Here is a 22,050-nt window from a genome sequence, read left to right as displayed (position 1 = left end):
TGTATAACAAGTGGTCCATAAGTGACAAAACATTTAATGCACACACACACACACACACACACACACACACCGCGTAAACGTTAGCCCAACGCAGACCTAGCCCTGCTCTATGAATTTATGCCCCACGCATTGGAGACGAGCGTGGTATTGGGCCCAGCCTTCGCCGATCTAGGACTTCAAGTCAAGACATTATCAGCAAAAGCATCAGCGAGCGAAGCGGAGAATCTCGCGAAACGCTTAACTACGGCAGCCTCGCGGCCTCGCTGACCCGCTGTAGTGCGACCGCGACCTTTTGAAACACACACACACACACACACACACACACACACACTGATAATAATATAACACGGTAAAATAAATAATTCAATACTAACGAAGAGAGAAACCAAAAAAACAATAATCATCATCAAGAGGTGCCGATGCAAGGGCAATACTTCCGACAGCTAACTCAACTGAACTCAACTAAAGACTGACCGAAATTTGAAAAAAAAAAAAAATAAAATAAAACAAGATAAAAGTAAACACCCCAAAAGAACAAAAATATATACAAAAGTGGGAGCCGATACAAAGGCTTTCAATCCCACGCCCACTACTGACTGACTAGTGCGACTTGTGTAAATATTATAAACTGCACGTGTGGCTGACAGAGACGTGGAACCTGGAATGGTGACACGCCTTTGAATTGGTGAGTTTAGAAGTTACGTAGATTATTTTGGGTAATAATGGTGGAACATTAACAAACGAGAAGTGAATCTGGAATTTATATATGTAGGTGAAGATATGATAGTGGTTTGGAGAGTTTTGCAGCATTGGCAAACGAAAGATAAATCTGATTTTAGTTAGTTCTGCAGGGATTAAGGTTTAAGGTATTTATTGTAACATTGGTGGCAAATGAGAGGTAAGTCTAAGATTATAGTTCTTTAGATTAGATTCGCGGGTTAGGAGCAGTGGTGGGTAATACTCAGCAGGCTTTATTACTATAGAATATTGATTGGTAAATCTTACCAATATCGCCTCTCTCTGTGTTCTCTTCAAGTTTCCCTCCAGGAATGGTAAGCTTGGGGACCTGGTAAGATAGCGAGGTTTTATTGTAGGGAATGCCAAATTTTGGAAGACCCTGATAGTCTATAGGGAAAAAAAAAATCACCTTTGATATAAACCCTTAAAAAAAAAAAAAAAAACGAAAATGCTATATGGCTCGCCCACCCTAATGTAACCTAGCCTTACATAACCCAAACTTACCATGGTTGGATGTTCCCCTAAGGACTCTGACCTAATATTATGCAACCCAATTAACCTAACCATTACTTAACCTAAACTAGCTGCTTGACATCCCTTATGGTCACTAATATAACCTATTACTATATCAGCACACCACACAAACAAATATTGTATGGAAGTAGGCCTACTCACAATATTGAAATGTACAGATCCTGTTTTATGATTTCATATTAATATAATATTTGATTTGCATCCAGTGCAACAAAAATGTCAGTCAGTAATACAATGATGAATAAAATACCTGACGTGGGACGAGTTACCGTGGTAGTGTACTACAGTCACAGTACCTGCATGCCAACATAGTAACACATGCATTGCACTCTATCTCTGCAAGTGAGTCTCATCGGCATGGATTTAGAGTTTATGATGCAGTGCAAAATGAATCATGTCACTGTAACATAAAAAAAAAAAAAAAAAAAAAAAAGTTTTGTATAGTGAATATTCATCACTATATGTGCATGATTTCCCTGGTCCATGAAGAGCTATTATTATCAAGATTAACATAGTAATGTTGCCAAAGATTCAAGCTCCTCGGGCCTCTTACTTATTGATAGTTTTGATGTGAAATGACTATTGGAATAATATTGAAATAATGTTACCATTTTCATCAGAGGCTTAGGTTAGCTTTAGATTAATTCCAATAATTTTACTGCTGCTCCCTGCAGTGTGTGGATCACAATATTGAAAGGTGGTATATTTTGCTGAGAAGCAACATCTGAAAGTGGATTGGCTATGGTATAATTTGTACGAAGCATATCAGTGGAATTTGGTTTTTCAGTAATAGGTAACTTGAAAAATGTCCAGCTTCCAGTGGGACTCCTCTTTCCAAATTCCATGACAACTACTGTGAAAATTTACTTATGTTTTGAGATATTTAACCCCTTCCCGGGGAGGATCTATATATTAACGTTTTGAAAATGGGACTTTTTGTCGGATCATCCATATACATATAGACTCTTGTTTTTATTTTACTGCACTAGTTGTAGCGTGGTCTATATATAGACGATTCCTTACAGGTAACAAAATTCATAAGATAAATCATTATTTGGCATCTCAAATTCCCAAACACTGGTCAACATGGCCTCTCAAGCCCAGTCACCACTTGTGCTTTGTTGATGATGGATGTGCTATGCATATAAGCTAATACTGGAAATTTTTGCATTTTTTACACTTCTTTATTATTAGCCTGTCATGTCAAAGAGAAAGAACTATACGTACTGCACACCAGCAATGTTACCTAAAAATGAATAGGTACAAAACAAGTACATATGTGAAAAATACAAAGAAAAGTAGAAGTAAATTACATCCAGGTCACAAGTCCTGGATGTGAGTAACTAAAACATTCATACAAATATATTGACATATATTATTACCAATCAAACATAAACAACACTTACACATAGATTCAATTGTTTGTTCAGTTTTGTGGCAGGGTTTATATATAGATTCAATTGTTTGTACAGTTGTGCAGCAGAGTCTATATATAGATGTCAATCTGGAGTATGCAATTGCTGGGAAACTATGTATAGAAGTATGGATGAAAGTTGGTAGAGCCTCTATATATAGACAATTTTTATTTGGTAGTTCTCTCATCTACCCTGTTGCTGGGAAGGGGTTAAGTATCTCAGCTCAACCATCCACAGAGTATTGGTAGTAGTATAACTAATCATAACCTTTATTCCTGGTATATAGGCAAAAAAAAGCTCAACATCAGTTAGTAATTTTAGTAAATGAAATTGTTAGGACACAACAGTATGTTTTTGTTAGATAAATTTAGTTTGATGACAGGAAAAATTTGTTCAGGCTAATGCTTGAATAGAATAATAGACAAGTGGAGAAGAATTGACTGCCAAAAAGGAGGGCAGTTGCGACATGATAGTGAATTGTAAAGGAAGACTAGAAACAAATTATGAATGAGATGGCAGATAGAATTTTTGAAGGTGTTGCCTTTGCAATTTGCAGTTCCTACAATTTTTTTGATGTTCTTGTTTTTCATATGATCTTCCTTTCTTCAGGTGCCTTTGAAGATAATTGGGATACTTTAAGCCTTTTATCTCTAAAGAGGAAAGGAATGTGTGGCACACAAGAAATTGAGGATCTTTCATGGAAGTATCTACGCATGTATCCACTGAGAGACATTATATGGGAGGTGAGTTTGCAATTGTGTACTATTTCAATTATTCTTCCATAGAAAGTACTTTTAAGATTTCTAGAAAGGGTTTCTCTCAAATCTTTTCAGAATTTCCAAAAGATTCTTACCACAATGGATTATGATGAGTCACAAGTCTTCCAGCAACAAGTTTTTTATGGCACAGCTAATCACCCATTGGCCCTGAAGTATCCTCCAGCAAAGACTTACGTGCAGCTTTTCTTGAAAACCTTGATTAATCAGGTGGGTGCACTGCTGATAATGTACTTCAATTTATTATTAGTGGTATCTCTCTTTCTTATATAAAAGGGTCACTGGTTAAGGCAACAAAAATCTTGAGAAAAAGGCCCACGTAAATGCCACTTCGTTGAGCAATACCAAAGATAATGATAAAATGGCAAAGGATAAGTGTTTTAAAACCTCATGATAGTTTAAGTCATAGGAAGGAGGAAATACAAAAACAGGCAGGGGGTTCCAGAGTTTATCATAGAAAGGGATAAATGCTTGAGAGTACTGGTTAACTCTTACATTTAAGAGATCGATAGAATAAGAGTGAAGGAAAGAAGAAAGACTTATATGAAATATGATCATGAGAGCATTAACATGAAAATAACAATGGAAGATAGCAAGAGATACAACATTGCAGTAGTGATAGAGAGAGAGGTTGAAGACAATCAGTTATAGGAGAAGAGTTGATAAGATTAAAAGATTTTGGTTCCATCTTGTCTAAAAGAATGACATGTGTGGAATCTGTATAAAAGTGAAGGCCTTCATATATAGATTGGTAAGGTGATTATATAGTGTTTACCAATTAGGAAAGTGAGAAAAACTGACCAAGATGACTCAGAATACCTAACTTCATAAAGCTGTTTTAGCTAGAGACGAGATGTGAAGTTTGCAGTTTAGATTATAAGTAAAGGACAGACCGAGGATATTCTGTGTAGAAAAGGGGGATAGTTGAATGTCATTTAAGAAGCAGAAATAGTTATCTGGAAGATTGTGTCAAGATGATAGATGGAGGAATAGATTTTTGAGGTACAGTAAGCCCTTGCACTTGGCGAATTAATTAGTCTGGCGAAACTACCACCAAATGTGAATTTCGCCAAGCACGAGTTCTTTATACTAGTATATGAATTGCCTAAAAAAATGCCTCAATCAGTCTTTGGTCATTGCCAAAATCCTTCTTTTGACTTCTAAAATACCATCTTTCGAGTTGAAATAAAATCTTTTGCCTTCACATATTAGATCACATGTACAAAACAGACCAATAAACAATAAATAAAGGTAATAAGACATGATATAAAGGCTGTAACGCCTGTTTTTCTACCCGTTTCCCTCATCCACTTTCGTCCTTGCTGCCACCACCATTGTCCTTATCCCCACCAGTACCACCTGTTGCACTGGTAGAGGTCATGTTGGCGGCAAATCGAAAGAATTTGTTCCCATGCTAGCAGAACAGAGGGTAGCACAAACAAAATGGCTGAAGGGGACTCTCACACTGCGTTCTGATAGGTTTAGAGAGAGGTCTGATGTCACCGGGGAGCTATGTGATTTGCCTTGCGGCTGCCAGGTGACTGCCAAGTTTGAATTCAAATCGCCAAGTTTGCACTCAGTGGTCCGTGGCCACCAAAAGTGAATTTCGCTAAGCTGAGATTTGCTAAGTGTGGGGGCTTACTGTATTTTGAACATTATTAAGTTTACTTAAACAATCATGAGCTGTTGATGTTCTTAGGGGCTTTGTATAGATTGTGAGTGTCCTAATTGGGCAAAGAGATACTATATAGATGTGATATGAATATGTTAAATGAAATACTGAATAGAGTACAGAGCATTTTCACATTGAAAGTGTTCTAGAGACATATTTAAGGGTTATGTATAAGATTGATTATTCATCTTTAAGAAAATAATATTTTGAATGTTGTGTTTGTTTTTATTACCACAGTGCTGTATATGTGAGAGTTTGGTGTGACTAGGTCGCACAAAGAAGTTACATATTTTCACTTAGCAGTGCATATTGTTCAGTTTAGCATTTTTCAGTAAGTAAAGTAACAAAAAGAAATCCATAAAGTTCATTATTTTACTATAACATTTTTATTTATTTTTTGGATGCTACACATGTAGGCAGGTCTGTAGTCCTGTCTTTTTGTGTTTTACAAGACAGTAGGTTGTTCCTATTTTATTAAGCTTGAATGGGCAGGTCCCATCAGTGGTGTCACATGCAGATTTTTTGTGTAATGCCACTGTTCTTTAATGTATCTGATGAAGGCATGGCTTATAGAAAGTTTGTGGGTAGTGTTTAGCATCTCATTGATGGCCTGGTTCCAATGAAATTCTCATACAGGGTCACTGAAATCATCACTGAACACTGATCAGAGTGATCATTTGGCCTCTGTGGTATTGCAGATGCAATTTACTTGTGATTTTTACCTTAGCAAGATGTGCCTTGTCTCAGTCCATTCCATGTAGGATTGTCAGCCAGCCTGGTATATCAAAAGATAGATAGGATGTAACAAGACATTTTATTTCTTACAGATTGAAGGCTGTAATCAGGAGGTACTTGATGATTTGTACAGCATGTATACAGGACTCTTATCTCAGGGAAACTCTCAGACCAGTGAATTTTGCTACAAGACTTATAAGCAAAAGTCAGGAAGCATAACACTAAAGGAGACTTGCAAACTTATTTGTGATGGAACAACAGGCATGTGTACCTGGGAGGTTGGTGGCAGGATAGCTTCTTTTATGGTGTTATCTGATTAACCATACTACTGTACATCTTCCTTGCATTTTTAAGGTATTTTCAGTGTACTTCTGTCATATTTGTTGCAAATCTACTAATTGTAATTTTACACCAACGTTGTAGTTCTTGGAGATTTTGGCTTGTTTAGATCCTCTATAGTGTGAAAAGTATAGGTTTTATTCTGTATTCAATTTTTTTCAGGCTAGCCATTTCCTAGCAGAGTGGTGTTCCAAGAATGCAAGTAATTTTCAAGGAAAAAAGATTTTAGAATTGGGAGCTGGCTTGGGACTGACAGGTTTGGCAGTTGTGATGAACTGCAAACCAGCATCGTACACCTTTACAGATGTTCATGACTCCGTTTTAAAAGTCTTAGTTGAAAATGTTGCAATCAACCTGTTCAATGAGGTGTCTCATTCTTCTGGTAAATATGATGCAGATGATAGGAAAAGTATTGAGAGCTGGGTAAGTAAATTATTTTAGTTTATAGATAAGATTGAATAATTTTTTGTAGACTGAATCTTTCATTAAAATGCAGAGTTCTTTTTGGCAGTTTGGCAATAACAGATGCTATACATCTCATACATAAAAAGCAGTGGTGGATTAGGGCATAGACAGCACTACTTTGTAACAGATGCATGTTAAGAATATGCTTTCAGAAATATACTCCTAGGCCAAATATTTAACTTGTGGTTGTAGTTAATGGATAATGATCATTGTTTTCTTCATAAGTACTGTGTTGGACAACAAATTAAAGTAATTTCATGCTATACAATGCTTAAAATGTATAGAGGAATAATATTTTTTCCAGAGTAGGAGGCATGAATCTAAAGACCATGACACAATGGTGCACATCAAGAAGCTTGACTGGGAGAGTGACACATATGAATCAGATGTAGATTTAGTTCTAGCTGCAGGTAAATATTAAACATTGATTCCTTTTTGTTTATTGATGCTATTAAAATGTCGTGCAAGGGGGAATAGTTGGAATGGAGTTGTGTACCTGTGTGAAATGGATAGAGACAATAATGAACAGGGTTGAAAAAAAAGAAAAAGACATTATTTATATTGATGTATAATATTTAACACAGATGAAAATTTTTACTCATTTTCATTGTAGAAGACATTCAAATTTATACTTGAAGGTGAGTGGATTGTCTCCACTGTACTGCCATTAGGTATTGAATAATGGTCTTTATGTAATTGTTTTATTATATTTCAGATGTAGTGTATGATCCTGATGTCATAATTCACTTCCTTAAAGTGTTGAAGGATGTCCTCTGCAAGAAGCCTGGAGTAGCAGCATATGTTGCAAGTACAATGAGAAATCCAGACACTTACACTTTCTTCAAGAATGAGTTAGGTGATTATTATTATTTTTGTTATATTAAATTGGTATTCCTTGAATGGAGCACCAGTAGAATATTTCACTTAATATTCTGGAACCATCAGTTTTCCAGCATGACTTGGAGCACCTTTTTAAATTTACCACGTTGACGTGCCATTGTAATTTTGGAGACGTTTTATTGTCACTGTACTACAAAATCATGTGTTTGGCTGTGCTTGCAACACCTGACTGGCATTTCTTCTCATTTAGTCATTTATTTGTTATGCTATTGTCCCATTATGGATTAAGCAAAGAAAAGTTGTGTAAAATGCAAAGATTGTGCACTGCTGATCGCAGAGAAAGTGGAAGTACTAATATATTTAATTTGCTTTTCATGTAGAGTTTAATTTTCTTCTTTTAAAACACTGCAGAGGTAGTCCATTTCTGTTAAATGTATACAGCATGTACATGTTGAACCTCCCAACTCTAGCAACATCCCGACTGGCTTGCCATTACACGGAAAATTCCAGACTACTGGTAATCCTTAAAATACTGTAGGATTTCGGCCTCATATTCTGCAAGCATAGCGTGATCCACAACTATCTTTATTATAAATTTAACAAGGAATGATGATAACCTTTTTTGATATAGAGAGAGAAGTAATATTTGATAAAGCTACAACTCTTCTTGAACCAGTAGCCATCATAACAGAGTGGGTAAAATGCCCATCTTTACTTGGAAATATATAAGTTCTGTTCTGGATCAGGGTGTGTGAGTGGTAGCAAAGCAGTAGCAGTAGAGCACAATACTTACTGAGCTACAATAACTGTTTTTGTTCTTAGCACATGATATATAAAGCTACAGTTGTAATACATTCCTATTTACTCTCTCTCTCTCTCTCTCTCTCTCTCTCTCTCTCTCTCTCTCTCTCTCTCTCTCGTCACAGAATGCAGTGGTCTTGTCATCACGTCTGAAGTCCAGCAGCAGTATCAGAATTCCCCATCACAACAGGAGGTCTCCCTCTCTTTACTGTACATAAAACCTGAAATATGATGATAACCAGAAGTTTGTCTTATGTTCCTCATTGTTATCATTATCATCATTATCATCATTTTCATCATTCTCATCGTAATCACCATTTCCATACAAAGCAGAATGGAGATTGTAGCTTCTAGTGGGAAAGATCAATTAAAAAAAAGGAGTATTCACTAATGAGATGAAAGAAAAACCATTGCTATCTATATAATACAGAACTATCTATGTATACTCTTTTATTTTGAAGGGAAAATAAAAACCTGGGAAGATTAGCTGTTTTAAGTTTACATAGATAAAGTACATGCAGTATTCTAGGAGAAACTCTGTCCTCACTCCAATTCTCTCTAATCTAAGCTAAGGTGCTATATATCAGTGCTGTGGTAGAGATTGTCACCAGAGTCACCTCTCTAAAATGCAGTACAATATCTAGTTTGTGCAGAGTTTAAGCAGGCTACTACCAGGTATTAGAGTCAATAGTATGAGGAAATTGCTGACTGTTCATGGTCTTTCCAGAGATTGAACTCTGGACCAATCATTTATAAGCCAAACACACAAACCATAAAGCTACAGGATAAGTGTGTGTGTGTGTGTGTGTGTAATTCACCTCGGTCGCCTGCTGGTCACCCAGCCAGTCTTCCCCATTATGGAGTGAGCTCAGAGCTCATAGTCCGATTTTTGGGTAGGACTGAGACCACATCACACTCCACACACCGGGAAAGCGAGGCCACAACCCCTCGAGTTACATCTTGTACCTATTTACTGATAGGTGAACAGGGGCCACACATTAAGAGGCTTGCCCATTTGCCTCGCCGCCTCGGGACTCGAACCCGGCCCTCTCGATTGTGAGTCGAGCGTACTAACCACTACACTACACGGTGTGTGTATTTACCTATTTGTGTATTACAGGGCCCAAGCTAAGCTCTCTTGTGTCCTGTCTCCTTGTCCACTCCTGTCATATCTCTCTCATCTGATTGACACACACTGTGTCAACGACATCACTGCTCAGTTTATTCCATTTATCAATACTATGATGCGGGAAACTGTATCTCTCTTTCATCTGATTGACACACACTGCGTCAACGACATCACTGCTCAGTTTATTCCATTTATTAATACTACGATGCGGGAAACTGTATTTTCTCACGTCATTTAGACAGATCTTTTATTAGTTTTTTTCCATGTCTTCGGAGATAATTACTTGTGGTCACCTTTATCAATTCTCTGTCCAATATGTCAATCTTGTTCACCAATTTATACATAGTTATCATGTCTCCTCTTGTTCTTCTCTCTTCTAATGTGGTCAGCCCCAGTTTCCTCAGTCTTTCCTCATAGTCTAACTCCTGAGTCCTGGTACCATCCTTGTTGCCAGCCTCTGTACCCTTTCCACCTTCTTCACATTTTTCTTCATATGCGGTGACCAGACGCAAGCTGCATATTCTAACTGGGGTCTTATTAAGGTGCATAATATCTTCTTCATCATTCCTTCATCTAGGTAGTGGAATGCAAGGCCAATATTTTGGAGCATGTTATATGTTCTTCCAAATATCTTGTTAAAGTGTTTCTCCGGTGACAAAGTGTTTTGCACGGTTACTCCTAAGTCTTTCTCCTCATTGGTCTCTTCAATTTTCTCATCACCCAGCCTGTAATCCCTGTTTGGTCTGTATCTACTTCTTCCCATTTTCATAACATGGCTCTTGTTTATATTAAATTCCATCTGCCACTCTTTACTCCACTCATATATTTTATCAAGATCTTCCTGTAACTTGTTACAATCTTCCACATTCTTTACTCTCCTCATAATTTTAGTATCGTCCAAACATGTTCATGTAACTGTCAATTCCTACTGGCATATCATTAACATAAATCAAAAACATGATGGGACCAAGCACTGACCCTTGTGGAACTCCACTGGTTACCTTCTTCCACTCGGACTTCCTTCCTCTCACCACTGTTCTCATTTCTCTTCCCACTAAGTAATTTTCCATCCATTTTGCTAGTTTATCATTTACTCCTCCAATCTTCTTTAGTTTCCACATCAGTCTATTGTGTGGTACTTTATCAAAGGCCTTTCTCAAGTCCAGGTAGATAGCATCCACCCATCCCTCTTTATGTTGTAGTATGTCAGTCACTCTTGAATAAAAACATAATAAATTGGATACGCACGATCTTCCTTTTCTGAAACCAAACTGCCTTTCACTCAGAATGTTTTCACTTTCTAGATACTCACTCCACTTAGCTTTAATTACTTCTTCACATACTTTGCACAATATACTAGTCAACGATACTGGTCTGTAATTTAACGGTTCCATTCTACTACTACTACTATTCCTGTTCGTATGGAGGTTTCCACAATATCAAATACGGGGTTCAACAATTGATCCTTACATTCTTTTAGCAACCTTCCAGATATGCCATCAGGCCCTATTGATTTATTAATATCCAAATTGCTTATAATTTTCCTTACATCTTCCTTAGTAACCATGATGTCCTGCATTTGCTTTATTTCCGTAGGCCTTTCTCCTATAAAATGCTCCTCCTTTGTAAACACTTTATAAAAGTTGTCGTTCAAAATTTCAGCTATATCTCTAGCATCCTCATATACTTCTTCCCATTTTTACCTTTTCTATTGCCTCCCTTTTATTTAGTTTTCCATTTATGAATTTGTAAAACATTTTAGGGTCACTATCACAGTTTTCCACCACTCTCTGTTCATATTCCTTTGTGCTGTTCTTCTTACTTCAACATATCTATTCCTTGCTGTTTTGTAAACTTCTCTTGATAATACATCACTGTTTTTCTTAAGTTTCTTCCATGCCTTTTCTTTGTTCTTTTTTGCTTCTTCACAATTTCTATTAAACCACTGTTTATTATTTAAAGTCCTCTTTCTGTGATATGGCACAAACGTCTTCACAGCAGAGTTATATAAATCCATAAATTTATCGTATTTCAATTGCAGTGTGTGTGTGTATGTGTGTCATTCACTTGTAGTTTTCTGCTGGTCACTATGTCATCTGTTCCTCTGTTAAAAGAGTTCAGAGCTCATAGTGACTGATCTTTGGGTAGGACTGAGACCAGTCACACCTCACACACCAGGACAACAAAGTCACAGTCCCTTTGGCTTACATCCTGTACCTACTTGTTGCTAGGTGAACATCGGCGACACATCAAGATGCTTGCTTATTTGACTCTCAGCAGTTGGGATTTGATCAGGCCTTCTTAGTTATGAGCTGAGTGTGCTGATCACTACATTATGTGGTGTGTGTCTGTTTCACTGTTTGATCTGCTGCAGTCTGACGAGACAGCCAGACGTTACCCTACGGAGCGAGCTCAGAGCTCATTATTTCCGATCTTCGGATAGGCCTGAGACCAGGCACACACCACACACCGGGACAACAAGGTCACAACTCCTCGATTTACATCCCGTACCTACTTACTGCTAGGTGAACAGGGGCTACACATGAAAGGAGACACACCCAAATATCTCCACCTGGCCGGGGAATCGAACCCGGGTCCTCTGGCTTGTGAAGCCAGCGCTCTAACCACTGAGCTACCGTGTGTGTGTGTGTGTGTGTGTGTGTGTGTGTGTGTGTGTGTGTAATTCACCACGGTCGTCTGCTGGTCACCCAGCTGGTATTTCTCATTACGGAGTGAGCTCAGAGCTCATAGACCGATCTTTCAGTAAGACTGAGACCACAACACACTCCACACACCGGGAAAGCGAGGCCACAACCCCTCGAGTTACATCCCGTACCTATTTACTGCTAGGTGAACAAGGGCTACACATTAAGAGGCTTGCCCATTTGCCTCGCCGCTTTCCGGGATTCAAACCTGGACTCTCTCGGTTGTGAGCCAAGCGTGCTAACCACTACACTACATGGTGTATGTGTGTGTGTGTGTGTGTGTGAGAGAGAGAGAGAGAAACTAAATAGAAATAAGTACTACTTTAATTTACACTGTAGTACCAACATATTTGATTATTTCATGGTTGCTAAGTGTATAAAGTCACACATGCATAGAAATATTTAAGGAATATTCAAACAATGGCAGATAGGAAAAGGCAAAATTGTGCCATTTATTTCAATCCCTCCCAGTTTTCACAATAAATCCATCATAAGTACCTTAGTTTCACAAGAGATTGACTAGATCAGTTGCTGCTTTCTTGAAAATATACATAAAATTGAATACTACAGAAGACTTCATAGACTATTTCAGTACTGACTGTGCACTTTGTTACATGATTGACTTGTCCATCATGGGAGGTTTGTTTTTCCCATGGGTGAAAGTGCTGTCTTCAAGTGGTGCACTGGGAGAAGTGGACAGCATCATAATCCCACAGGTCCACTCCCTCTTCATACACAATGAGTATGAATTGACACCTCTGTATCCATTACACTGTTGCTTTGTATGTGGTCTGGTGTTGAGAAATGTATAAAGAGTATAGTATGGTCTTTGTATGAAGAAAACCCATTATATCCTCACTATTACTGAATGTTTCCTACCAATTCCTTACTAATGATTAAATGCAATTGGCTAAACATGAGGTGGGAATTAGGGAAAAAAAATGGAAAAAAAAAAAAAGGACATATAATACTGGTTAAATATTGCCTTATTACCTCAGTGGTTCAGTGTCTATTTATAGAGTAATATAGTTGCTTTTTGTTCTCATTATTTTGTTACTTATGTGTTCCTTCTCCTTTAGTTGTCTTAAAATAATGACTATATTTATTTGTACTAATCCATCAAAAGTTTATGATGTGTTTCTATACCACATTCTCCTAAAAGTTGAAGCTCCATCTGAATTTTTTTTATGCTTACATTATGAGACAAATGCAGTTTTATCTGTGGAAGCCATCAGAATACTTCTTATCCTTGAAAAATAAAGAGGTACTCTGTTTTTAAAGATACACAAGATGCAGAGCTAATACAGTAAAACATGAATAATTTTTGGTATAATTTAGGACAAGACTAAATTATCATTTTATATTGTAGTGCAAAACTTTGTATTACCAATCTTTTATGAATGTATCTTTTTAAGTAGCTTTGTGTGTACATGTGTGTTAGAGAGAGAGAGAGAGAGAGAGAAAGAGAGATTGTATTTTGAGTGATTTACAGCACTGTAAAATTTTTTTTGTGGCTTCTAAGTATAGTTCTCACATCTCTTACTGAAAAACTACCAACCTCTCAGCTGTAAGTCAAATTCTGCACCACAGAGAGTCACCTAGAGAGAGAGAGAGAGAGAGAGAGAGAGAGAGAGAGAGCTCTGTATACATGTTAAAAGTTTTGACATCTGGTTTTCGAACAGTGTTATCATACTTCATGATAATATATTGCAAAACACAAAGTCTGTTATTAGCATATAGTTTTATAGCACAGTGATTTTATACATTGCCTTTAATAACATGTATTATGATTTTTTTTCATTTGTAGTTACGAAACTCAGGGTTTTTAAGTTCCATCTAGTGTTAATGGTGCTTCTACTACTAAAGAATTTTCTACAGCTATATTCACTCATAATAAGTAATATTTATGATCATTAAGAAATTATCATAAAAGTTCCTCACCAACGCATCCACACCATTTATTCAAGTGACAAATTTACCCTTTCATCTCAGACTTACTCTCAGTAAACTGGTTTGTCAAAATTATCATTCACTCCATGTACTCATGCTTCTTAATGCCATCTATGTATTTAATTTTCTCCATTTTTATGTATTATTCTGTTCATATAATATGAACTTTAAGATTATTTATGGAAATTTTTGCTTAATAATTTCCATGCTGCAACTTTTTGAGTGGACTGAACTTGGGAGTTTCTTTGTCTCCCATGATAATGACTTTCTTTATAAAAAAATGATGAAATCAAGTTTACCAGTTGTCCAGAGGTGTTTGTATCTTTGACAGTATATAGGCCACACATGAATGGTTGTCTTATAATGTTCTGACACCTCTCTTTGTTCTATAACACATTATAATTACCTTGTGTTATTGATTTCAACTTTTGTAACCTCAGTGAAAGAAGATAAATGTTCATAATAAATAATAGTGGTCTAAAACGTATGATGCAGGTATAGCAGCAGCATTGTCATGAGGGAAGCTACATTCAGAGGAATTCACTTTCTCATAGAAGTAGGTACATAACAACAGCTTACAGACACACAGGCACACACTCTAGGTACCAATGGAAGAAAACTAGGGTTCTCTTGTGGGACCTAGATGACAGTCTGGACGGAATGCAGGGCTAGGGCATTTCAGCATGGGACAGCAAATTGGACAAAAACCACAATGCTGATCATACAAGAAAATACATAAAATAATATACGAGAATGCCATAGGAATATGTTTATATGATACAATATTCATATTTTGTGAAGGTTAGGGTGTATGTACTTGAGAAGTGTGACTAGATAGGTACAGTGCTATGTTTACAACAAATATGACTAGTATGTACAAGCACACATGGGCAAAATGGAACTTAATGTAATTGAAGTACAAAGTTTGGTATGAAGTAGTAAAGATCAGCCTCATATTTTCTTTCTTTAAAGACAAATGAGCAATACTTATTGTCACTTATCATGCAGTGATTTGCAGAATCTTTTTAACACAAATATAATTTGAGGTTATCTTTCTATTACTTTCTGTTTTGTAGCAGCCCAAAGTAATCTTACACAAAATCTATCAATCCAAGTGGTGTATGTATGTATAGTAGATAGTTGCCAACTGCTTATCGTGAATATCATACAAGCTAATGATATCGTTTGTGCAAAGTGGTAAAATAGTTCTAAGTAAACTCCTTGTATTCACATACAAAATCAGGCTATGGCACAGTGAATTCAGGACTCCTTGTGAGCATCAGTTTGGTTATGCATAATGAATGTTTTATTGACTAGACTACTTATCCCACTTCCTTCTTTGTTATGAATTATGCATGTATATATGTACTATCTCCTCACATTAGAGCATCAAGTTTACATAAATGAATAATTTTTGCTTTTTTTGTTTCATAAAATCCTAATACTATCACTACAATAAATTATCATACTTGTACATCTATAATACAGTGGCAAATTTTGCAGTTTTCAACTTCAAGTACATAATAACAATAATACTAACTGCCAATGTTATAGATATAGATATTTATGGAGAGCAAAAAAATAATGAAATGTTTATATACTTCTGGTAAAGAATAATGTGTTTCTACAAATAAAATAGGTACATAGTATCACAAAATGAAATTATGCTTGGACTTTAGAAGTAACCTTGAAGAGTAATTATATGTTAGGTGTAACATTTCATCATAAGGACTGATTGCTTAATTTCTTCCTTTATACTTTCATTAAAAGTTTTGGTCATGATATGACTTATTTAAAGAAGCGTAAGCAAGATGAACTTAAATTACATTACACGCCATGTTGTATCATGATTTTACAGTTCATCAAGGTCTATTAGGTTTTCTAAGTCAAGATTGGCATCAAGTAGTGATAAAGTCCTGGAATCATCCCAGTTGGTGTCTGGTCCCCAGGCATGAGCATCTTGGACCAACACTGGAGCAGTAGAGGGTTCCAAGGGCCTGAGTTGTGTTAAACTATTACAAAAGGTATTCATGGACGGAAGTTCTTCATAAACGCCTTTACTCCAACTCCCATCATTATTTATTTCAAGAGAGGATGTGAGAGAGTCTGCATCATCATTAGAGGCCTCAGAGCAGTCTGGACTTGTAAACAGATCTTCCTCAACACCTAAAGATGCTGGACTGAGCTCCAAGGATGGCAAGGAGGGTGTTGTGGAGGTTGTGATGGTGATTACTTGATGATGCTGGCCTAGGTGGTCGCTGAAGTCCAGTTGTTGATGTGGCAGGTTGTGCTGGTGAGGGTGTGAGGTGCTGATGGTGGTGGGATAAGTGGAGGGGTCACCAGTCTGGCTGAGATCTGTGACCAGTTCCTGAGTCCGGCAAGGCCAGGTTTCATCGTGGACCTCCTCACCCAGAATTGTAGACCATACCAGCTCATCTTTCAGACTGCTTGCACTCTCAACTGTCTCTCTTTCAACTTCAGTACCTGTAAATATATATGTATGTGTAGACAATACACCATTACCGAGTGTAATATCTATTATATTTGCTTGTTTGTCAGTCTATTTTTCTACTCATATATCTGTTTATGTACATATATGTAAATATTTTCATCTTCCTTTCTGTCATGCTAGTCAAATTTACTTAATTTATTCATTGCACAACTCCCTCCTGGAATTCATAACAGTGACCATAACAAAAAAGGACCCACTTGTTCATCATATATTTTTTTGCTTATCTCAGTCTATTGTTTGTTTTACTCATCTTAATACTCCAGGTAGCCACATGACAGGTGCCATACACAGATTCATGATATGACTTTTCACCTCATTCTTGCCTCTCCATCTCAACCTGCAGCATTTCATGCCATTATCATTGATTTCTTCTATTTATTCATACTTCAGTTTTACATTCCAAAGCTCTGACGCTCATTACTGTTAACATTAATTGGCCTTTCAGGTAAGTGACTATCTATTTGACCTCTGGAGTTTTGGTTTTCTAGGTTGATCTTCTCAATGTGTATGGAAGTTCAGGTATGTTATCCTCTTTTGTGCATGATCCTTAACTTATATATTTCCTTTAATATTTTTTTTGTCCTCATGCCACTTCATATTCTCATGATTCAGATTTCGTACATTCATTCATACCTGAAGAAACGAGTATTGATTTGTTTGTGGTTCGTTTCTCATTCCTTCCACTTAGTATTTAATTTACAAGTCTTCATGAAGTACTTCTTAATCATCTATTTATCCTACAAGATACATCTCATTAATAGCTTATAACAGTTCCTTTGAAGATTATTCTACACACATTATTCCTAGACAACGCTATATCTTTATCTGTACAATTGTCAATGCAATATCAAACATTTTTTGTACTGTGCAATGTGGCTACCTTGAAAGGTGCTGATGTGCTATTAACAAAGCTCAGCCCAAAATAACGTTGCTGAAGACAAATTAATTGCATCCATTCGATTTGAACAGAGAGAGAGAGAGAGTATTTTTTTTGTTGTACCGGTAGATATTCCCTTTATACAACACTTATCGGTCAATTAATCACCACATAATTGTTGAGGATACGAAGTTACGAACTTGTTAAGTAGTTAAGTTGACTAAAAAAAAAAAAAAAAAAAAAATCCAAGATACTTCCTTGAATCTGATATTAATAGTAAAATGCAAATTAAACTTATATCATGGCAATTTTTACTTAGATGAAAATGACTTTAGAGCCGAAATGGTGGATATGTGTTGAAGTAGTGTTTAGTGTTTACTGTCATGATGTCATGGCCACGACCTCACATGTGCCACTGGAGTTGTGAGCCAGTAGTACGTACATATTTGGTGTGCTACAATTGTTCTGCAGGACATTCACGTTGCATTCATTCCCTGGGTTTAGGAGGCAGTAGTGAAACATCGGTTCGGACTGTACCTCATTAGATGGCTTCGTTCTCATAGTAAGTGATGTGATCCTACCCAGTCAGGTTCTTTCGTTCTTTGCGTCTTTGATTTTCCTGTTGTATGTTTATTGCGTTGTCTTCATTGTATATTATTAGCACTTAGTACATAGTTCCCTTAGTGCCTATTAGCTTGTTCATGGGATTGCATTCAAATTAACTTCTTTTACAAAATCCAGATAGAAATGTTGCTCTTTTCTTTCTTGTTTTTATTTAAAGTAGTGTTCAAGGTTGATGTTTATTAAATTGCAACTGAAATATTGTTTAGTGGGTACGAGTCATTCTTCTAAACTTACATAGGTCATAGCGGTGGTTAATTATGTATACTTATGTCTGGAGATAGGCTACTTTTCTTTCCAGGGAAAATGCTTTGTTTGTCTTCTTTCAGACTTATCAGAAAAGAACAGAAAGAAAAAAAAATGTTTGGCTTGTCCTCTTAGGTTTAGGTTTAGGACAGTAATGTTAGTTTTCCCTCAGTCTTATTAGGAAATCTAAAGGTTATGTTAGATAATCATCGTTACCTTCATTCTTCCATCCCTTCAAACAGTAGTCTTTGAAGCTATTTAGATTTTATTCTGTCTACAGCTTGAATGAGTTTTAAGAGAGAGAGAGAGAGAGAGAGAGAGAGAGAGAGTAAACATCCATCAAACGCCCAAATTTTGATCACCGTCTCCTCTATAACCAGCTATTCTTCATGAGGGAACATTTTACCATCTTGTCCGATGTAAAGGGTGGCTCGTGGCGGCGGCTTGTTGGTGGGAGGCGGCATGAAGGCTGCTTGAGGCTGCTGCAGTAACACTTTGACCCCAAGTTGCTGTGTCTGTTGCTGGTGCTGTTGCTGCTGTTGTTGCGGTGATGGGTGACAGGGGAGTCTTCTGTTTCTTTTGGATTTGGAGGGAGGGGGCAAAGTGTGTCGCGTCGGTCGTCGTTTCTTGAATACCCCGTCCACCAAAGAGTCAGCATATTCAGGGTCTAGTCTCCAAAAGCCGCCCTTGCCTGGCTCATCCTTACTGCGAGGCACCTTGAGGAAGCACTTGTTCAGCGATAGGTTGTGGCGGATGGAGTTCTGTGGATATGAGGATAACATTGTAGTTGGTGTGGTTAAGGGTGAATATGGTTTACAGTACGTTATGTATAGAGAGAAAAAAAAAAAAAGGGCGGTTAGAAATACGTATTGACGTGCTACGTGTTTGTGAGGACAGTTAAGATAGCTTCCCGATAGTGATCATTACTGTTTAATATGTGAGTTACCGCGTGGACACACACACACACACACACACACACACACACACACACACACACACACACACACACACACACACACACACTTTACCATACACTTATCGACCGCTGGTTCTTAGAAGGCGTTTTACTCGTATTCTTGTACGTAGTTTATATAATTATGCAGTTAAACAGTTCACAGTATTGGATCACCACGGACGACTTAAATAATAATAATAATAGTAATAACAGTAATAATGAAAATATAGTAGTAGTAGTAGTAGTAGTAGTAGTAGTAGTAGTAGTAGTAGTAGTAGTAGTAGTAATAATAATAATAATAATAATAATAATAATAATAATGATAATGATAATAATGGATGGTGTTATGAGTTTCAGTGCACTTCAGCTGTATAAAATGTAGTAGCTATTGATCGAAAGTTTAACGCTGCAACAACAAGATCATGACATTACAACGCCGTAGAGAGCAATATTACAATGAGCAGGATAATACAAGAAGGAATTTGATAAGTATATATGAAAAAAAAAAAAAAGAATGGACATTAACAATGTGACATTTAGTTTTCCTAGTCTATGTGAGTAACGAGGAAGAGAGTGAAGGTCGAGGAATTGATTGGCTGACGTAACCCTCTGTGGTGCATTCAGAATGTTATTACGTCACCGGTGTGGCTTCGAATTAGAAAACATATACATGAAAATATAAGAGTCTGACGATATTCTAGTGCATTATAAAGTTAGCAAGTCTATTATGTAGCTTCGTCCTATAGGAAACTTCAATAATTGACTACTTTAACTGACTGGTTGACGTAAAAACTGCATTAAAACGTTAGGTTGTCTGTGGTCTCAGTGATGCAATAGAATGTTCGAACGTAATCTGTGTAGCTTTGTCTTAGGAAAGTAAAGAAGCTGAAGATCATAAAGATTTACAGACTGACTTGGTAATACTTTGGTGCATTAGAATGTTAACAAGTCATATTGTATCATCGACTTAAGAGGAACTGAAACAACTCAAAGTGATACAGATTAAACAACTCACTGATGCTTTAGAACGTTAGAGCGTTTAGTATCGTATTTGAAAACGGACTCAGCATTTGTAATCAGAAGCAATATTTTAATGAGATACGCTCTTTGTGAAGAAAATATGTAAGTAAAACGTTTATATTTGTTATTTATATTTTCCTGCTCTTTCATGTGTGTGTGTGTTTTTTTTTTTTTTTTCGTTTGGATAGGTAAGGTTATGTAAGGTAAGGCTAGATTAACCCCTTCGATACCATGGCGAATTTCCGTATTCATTCCGCTTACTATTTGGTGATTCTATACAACTTCAGAAACTTTTGCGGGGATTAAAATAGTGAAGACTCTGACCGATAATCTTTTGACCTTCATAGACCCTTCCTAACGTAAATGAAATAATCTAATCATACTCAAAAGTAGTAAAAATGCGTTCCAGTACTGAAGAGGTTAAGTAAGGTTAGCTACTGACATATTCTAACGATTTATAATTAGGTGGCCTTCAATCAGTAAACTGCGGTATATAGTATATAATATAATGAACAGCATGTAACTAAGGCATACATCATAATAATCTAATGGCTATTTTGAAACTTCCTGGGGCATATATTTCACTCCAACATGTCTTGATGATGTGATGTTTGGCTACTCAGAGTGAGTTCACGCTCTTTACGTTATAACATAATATAATTGCGTGTGTGTTGACGCTACAATAGAAGAAACTTTTGCTTTACGTTAGGCTACATGGAAACAGTGTAGCCTACTTGCTGTACAGGTGACAAGAAATGATCCTGAATTTTAACCTCTTGACTGCCATGACGCATTTCCATATTCTGCTTATTATCTGGTAATTTTATACAGCTTCAGAAATTCATGTTGGGGATTGAAATAGTGAAGACTGGTCACTAATCTTCTGACCTCCATAGACCCTTCCTAATGTCAGTAAAATGGTGTAATCGTACACAAATCTCAAGGTAAAATATGTGTCCCAGTACTGAAGGGGTTGAGTAAACTTCCTACTGTTTAACACCTTACGAGACTACTGTGTTTAGTATACTTTACTTAAAATCTAGACATAACACCATAACAACCATCTGTACATCAGCTCACTCACCACCACAACTAATCTCCAGCTAGCCTTAACCCCTTCAATACTGAGACGCATTTTTTAGCATGATTTTTGGGTGTGATTAGACGATTTGATTTGCATTAGAAAGGGTGTATAGAGGTCAGAAGATTAATGGCCAGAGTCTTTACTATTTTAATACTCACATACATTCCTGAAGTCATATAAAATCGTCCAATAGTAACCGGAATGAATATGAAAACGAGGGACGGTACTGAAGCGGATAACTGAAACGCCCTAGCTTCACTACACCACCACGCCTGGACCAGTGTATATAATGAACTCTTATTTGGTTTTCCTACACTTTTCCATACAGTCTTTCACCTTATAACAATAAATACAATTCTTGGAGAACTACTTTTTATGTTGACAATTGCGCACCACAGATCATATGACCAGATAACCCTGTTGCGCACTTGGGTTTAGAATAGAACACGCTCAGTTATAACGAATGAAAGAAACGATTGAGAAGCGACGGCGATAACAGAGAGAGAGAGAGAGAGAGAGAGAGAGAGAGAGAGAGAGAGAGAGAGAGAGAGAGAGAGAGAATGGACACGAGCATTATATATGTTGAAGAAGAGAAAGTTGACATTTTCAGTGCATTAATACTTAAGGAAAAAGAGC

General features: G+C 36.9%; 2 protein-coding genes across 7 annotated transcripts in view; one reads left to right on the top strand and one right to left on the bottom strand.

Annotated features, from left to right (window-relative positions):
- Positions 1 to 557: 557 nt before the first annotated feature.
- On the top strand, positions 558 to 8,559 carry LOC123518595 (protein-lysine N-methyltransferase EEF2KMT-like). 5 transcript variants are annotated; one of them, XM_045279489.1, is made up of 8 exons: positions 558 to 685; positions 3,297 to 3,430; positions 3,521 to 3,673; positions 5,963 to 6,148; positions 6,372 to 6,632; positions 6,979 to 7,084; positions 7,390 to 7,525; positions 8,441 to 8,559. In XM_045279489.1, the coding sequence occupies exons 2-8, from the start codon at positions 3,353 to 3,355 to the stop codon at positions 8,466 to 8,468; spliced, it is 948 nt and encodes a 315-aa protein (XP_045135424.1). In that variant the 5' UTR covers positions 558 to 685; positions 3,297 to 3,352; the 3' UTR covers positions 8,469 to 8,559. The 5 variants fall into 5 exon arrangements, with proteins under 5 accessions (XP_045135424.1, XP_045135422.1, XP_045135426.1 ...); XM_045279487.1 differs by having other exon boundaries at positions 7,390 to 7,530; XM_045279491.1 differs by lacking the exon at positions 5,963 to 6,148 and having other exon boundaries at positions 7,390 to 7,530.
- Positions 8,560 to 12,575: 4,016 nt separating this feature from the next.
- LOC123518593 (forkhead box protein J2-like) overlaps positions 12,576 to 22,050 on the bottom strand; it is a 125,999-nt gene continuing 116,524 nt past the window's right edge. For both annotated transcript variants that reach the window (XM_045279484.1, XM_045279485.1), the window contains exons 3-4: positions 18,762 to 19,116; positions 12,576 to 16,583 (exon numbers count right to left, since the gene is read on the bottom strand). In XM_045279484.1, the coding sequence (XP_045135419.1) occupies positions 15,952 to 16,583; positions 18,762 to 19,116 (987 nt within the window). In that variant the 3' untranslated portion in view covers positions 12,576 to 15,951. The remainder of the gene's footprint in view (positions 16,584 to 18,761; positions 19,117 to 22,050) is intronic.

Source organism: Portunus trituberculatus, chromosome 44 (genome assembly GCF_017591435.1).
Source record: "Portunus trituberculatus isolate SZX2019 chromosome 44, ASM1759143v1, whole genome shotgun sequence".
Classification (NCBI taxonomy): Eukaryota; Metazoa; Arthropoda; class Malacostraca; order Decapoda; family Portunidae; genus Portunus; species Portunus trituberculatus.
This window is presented reverse-complemented; position numbering and strand designations above follow the sequence as displayed.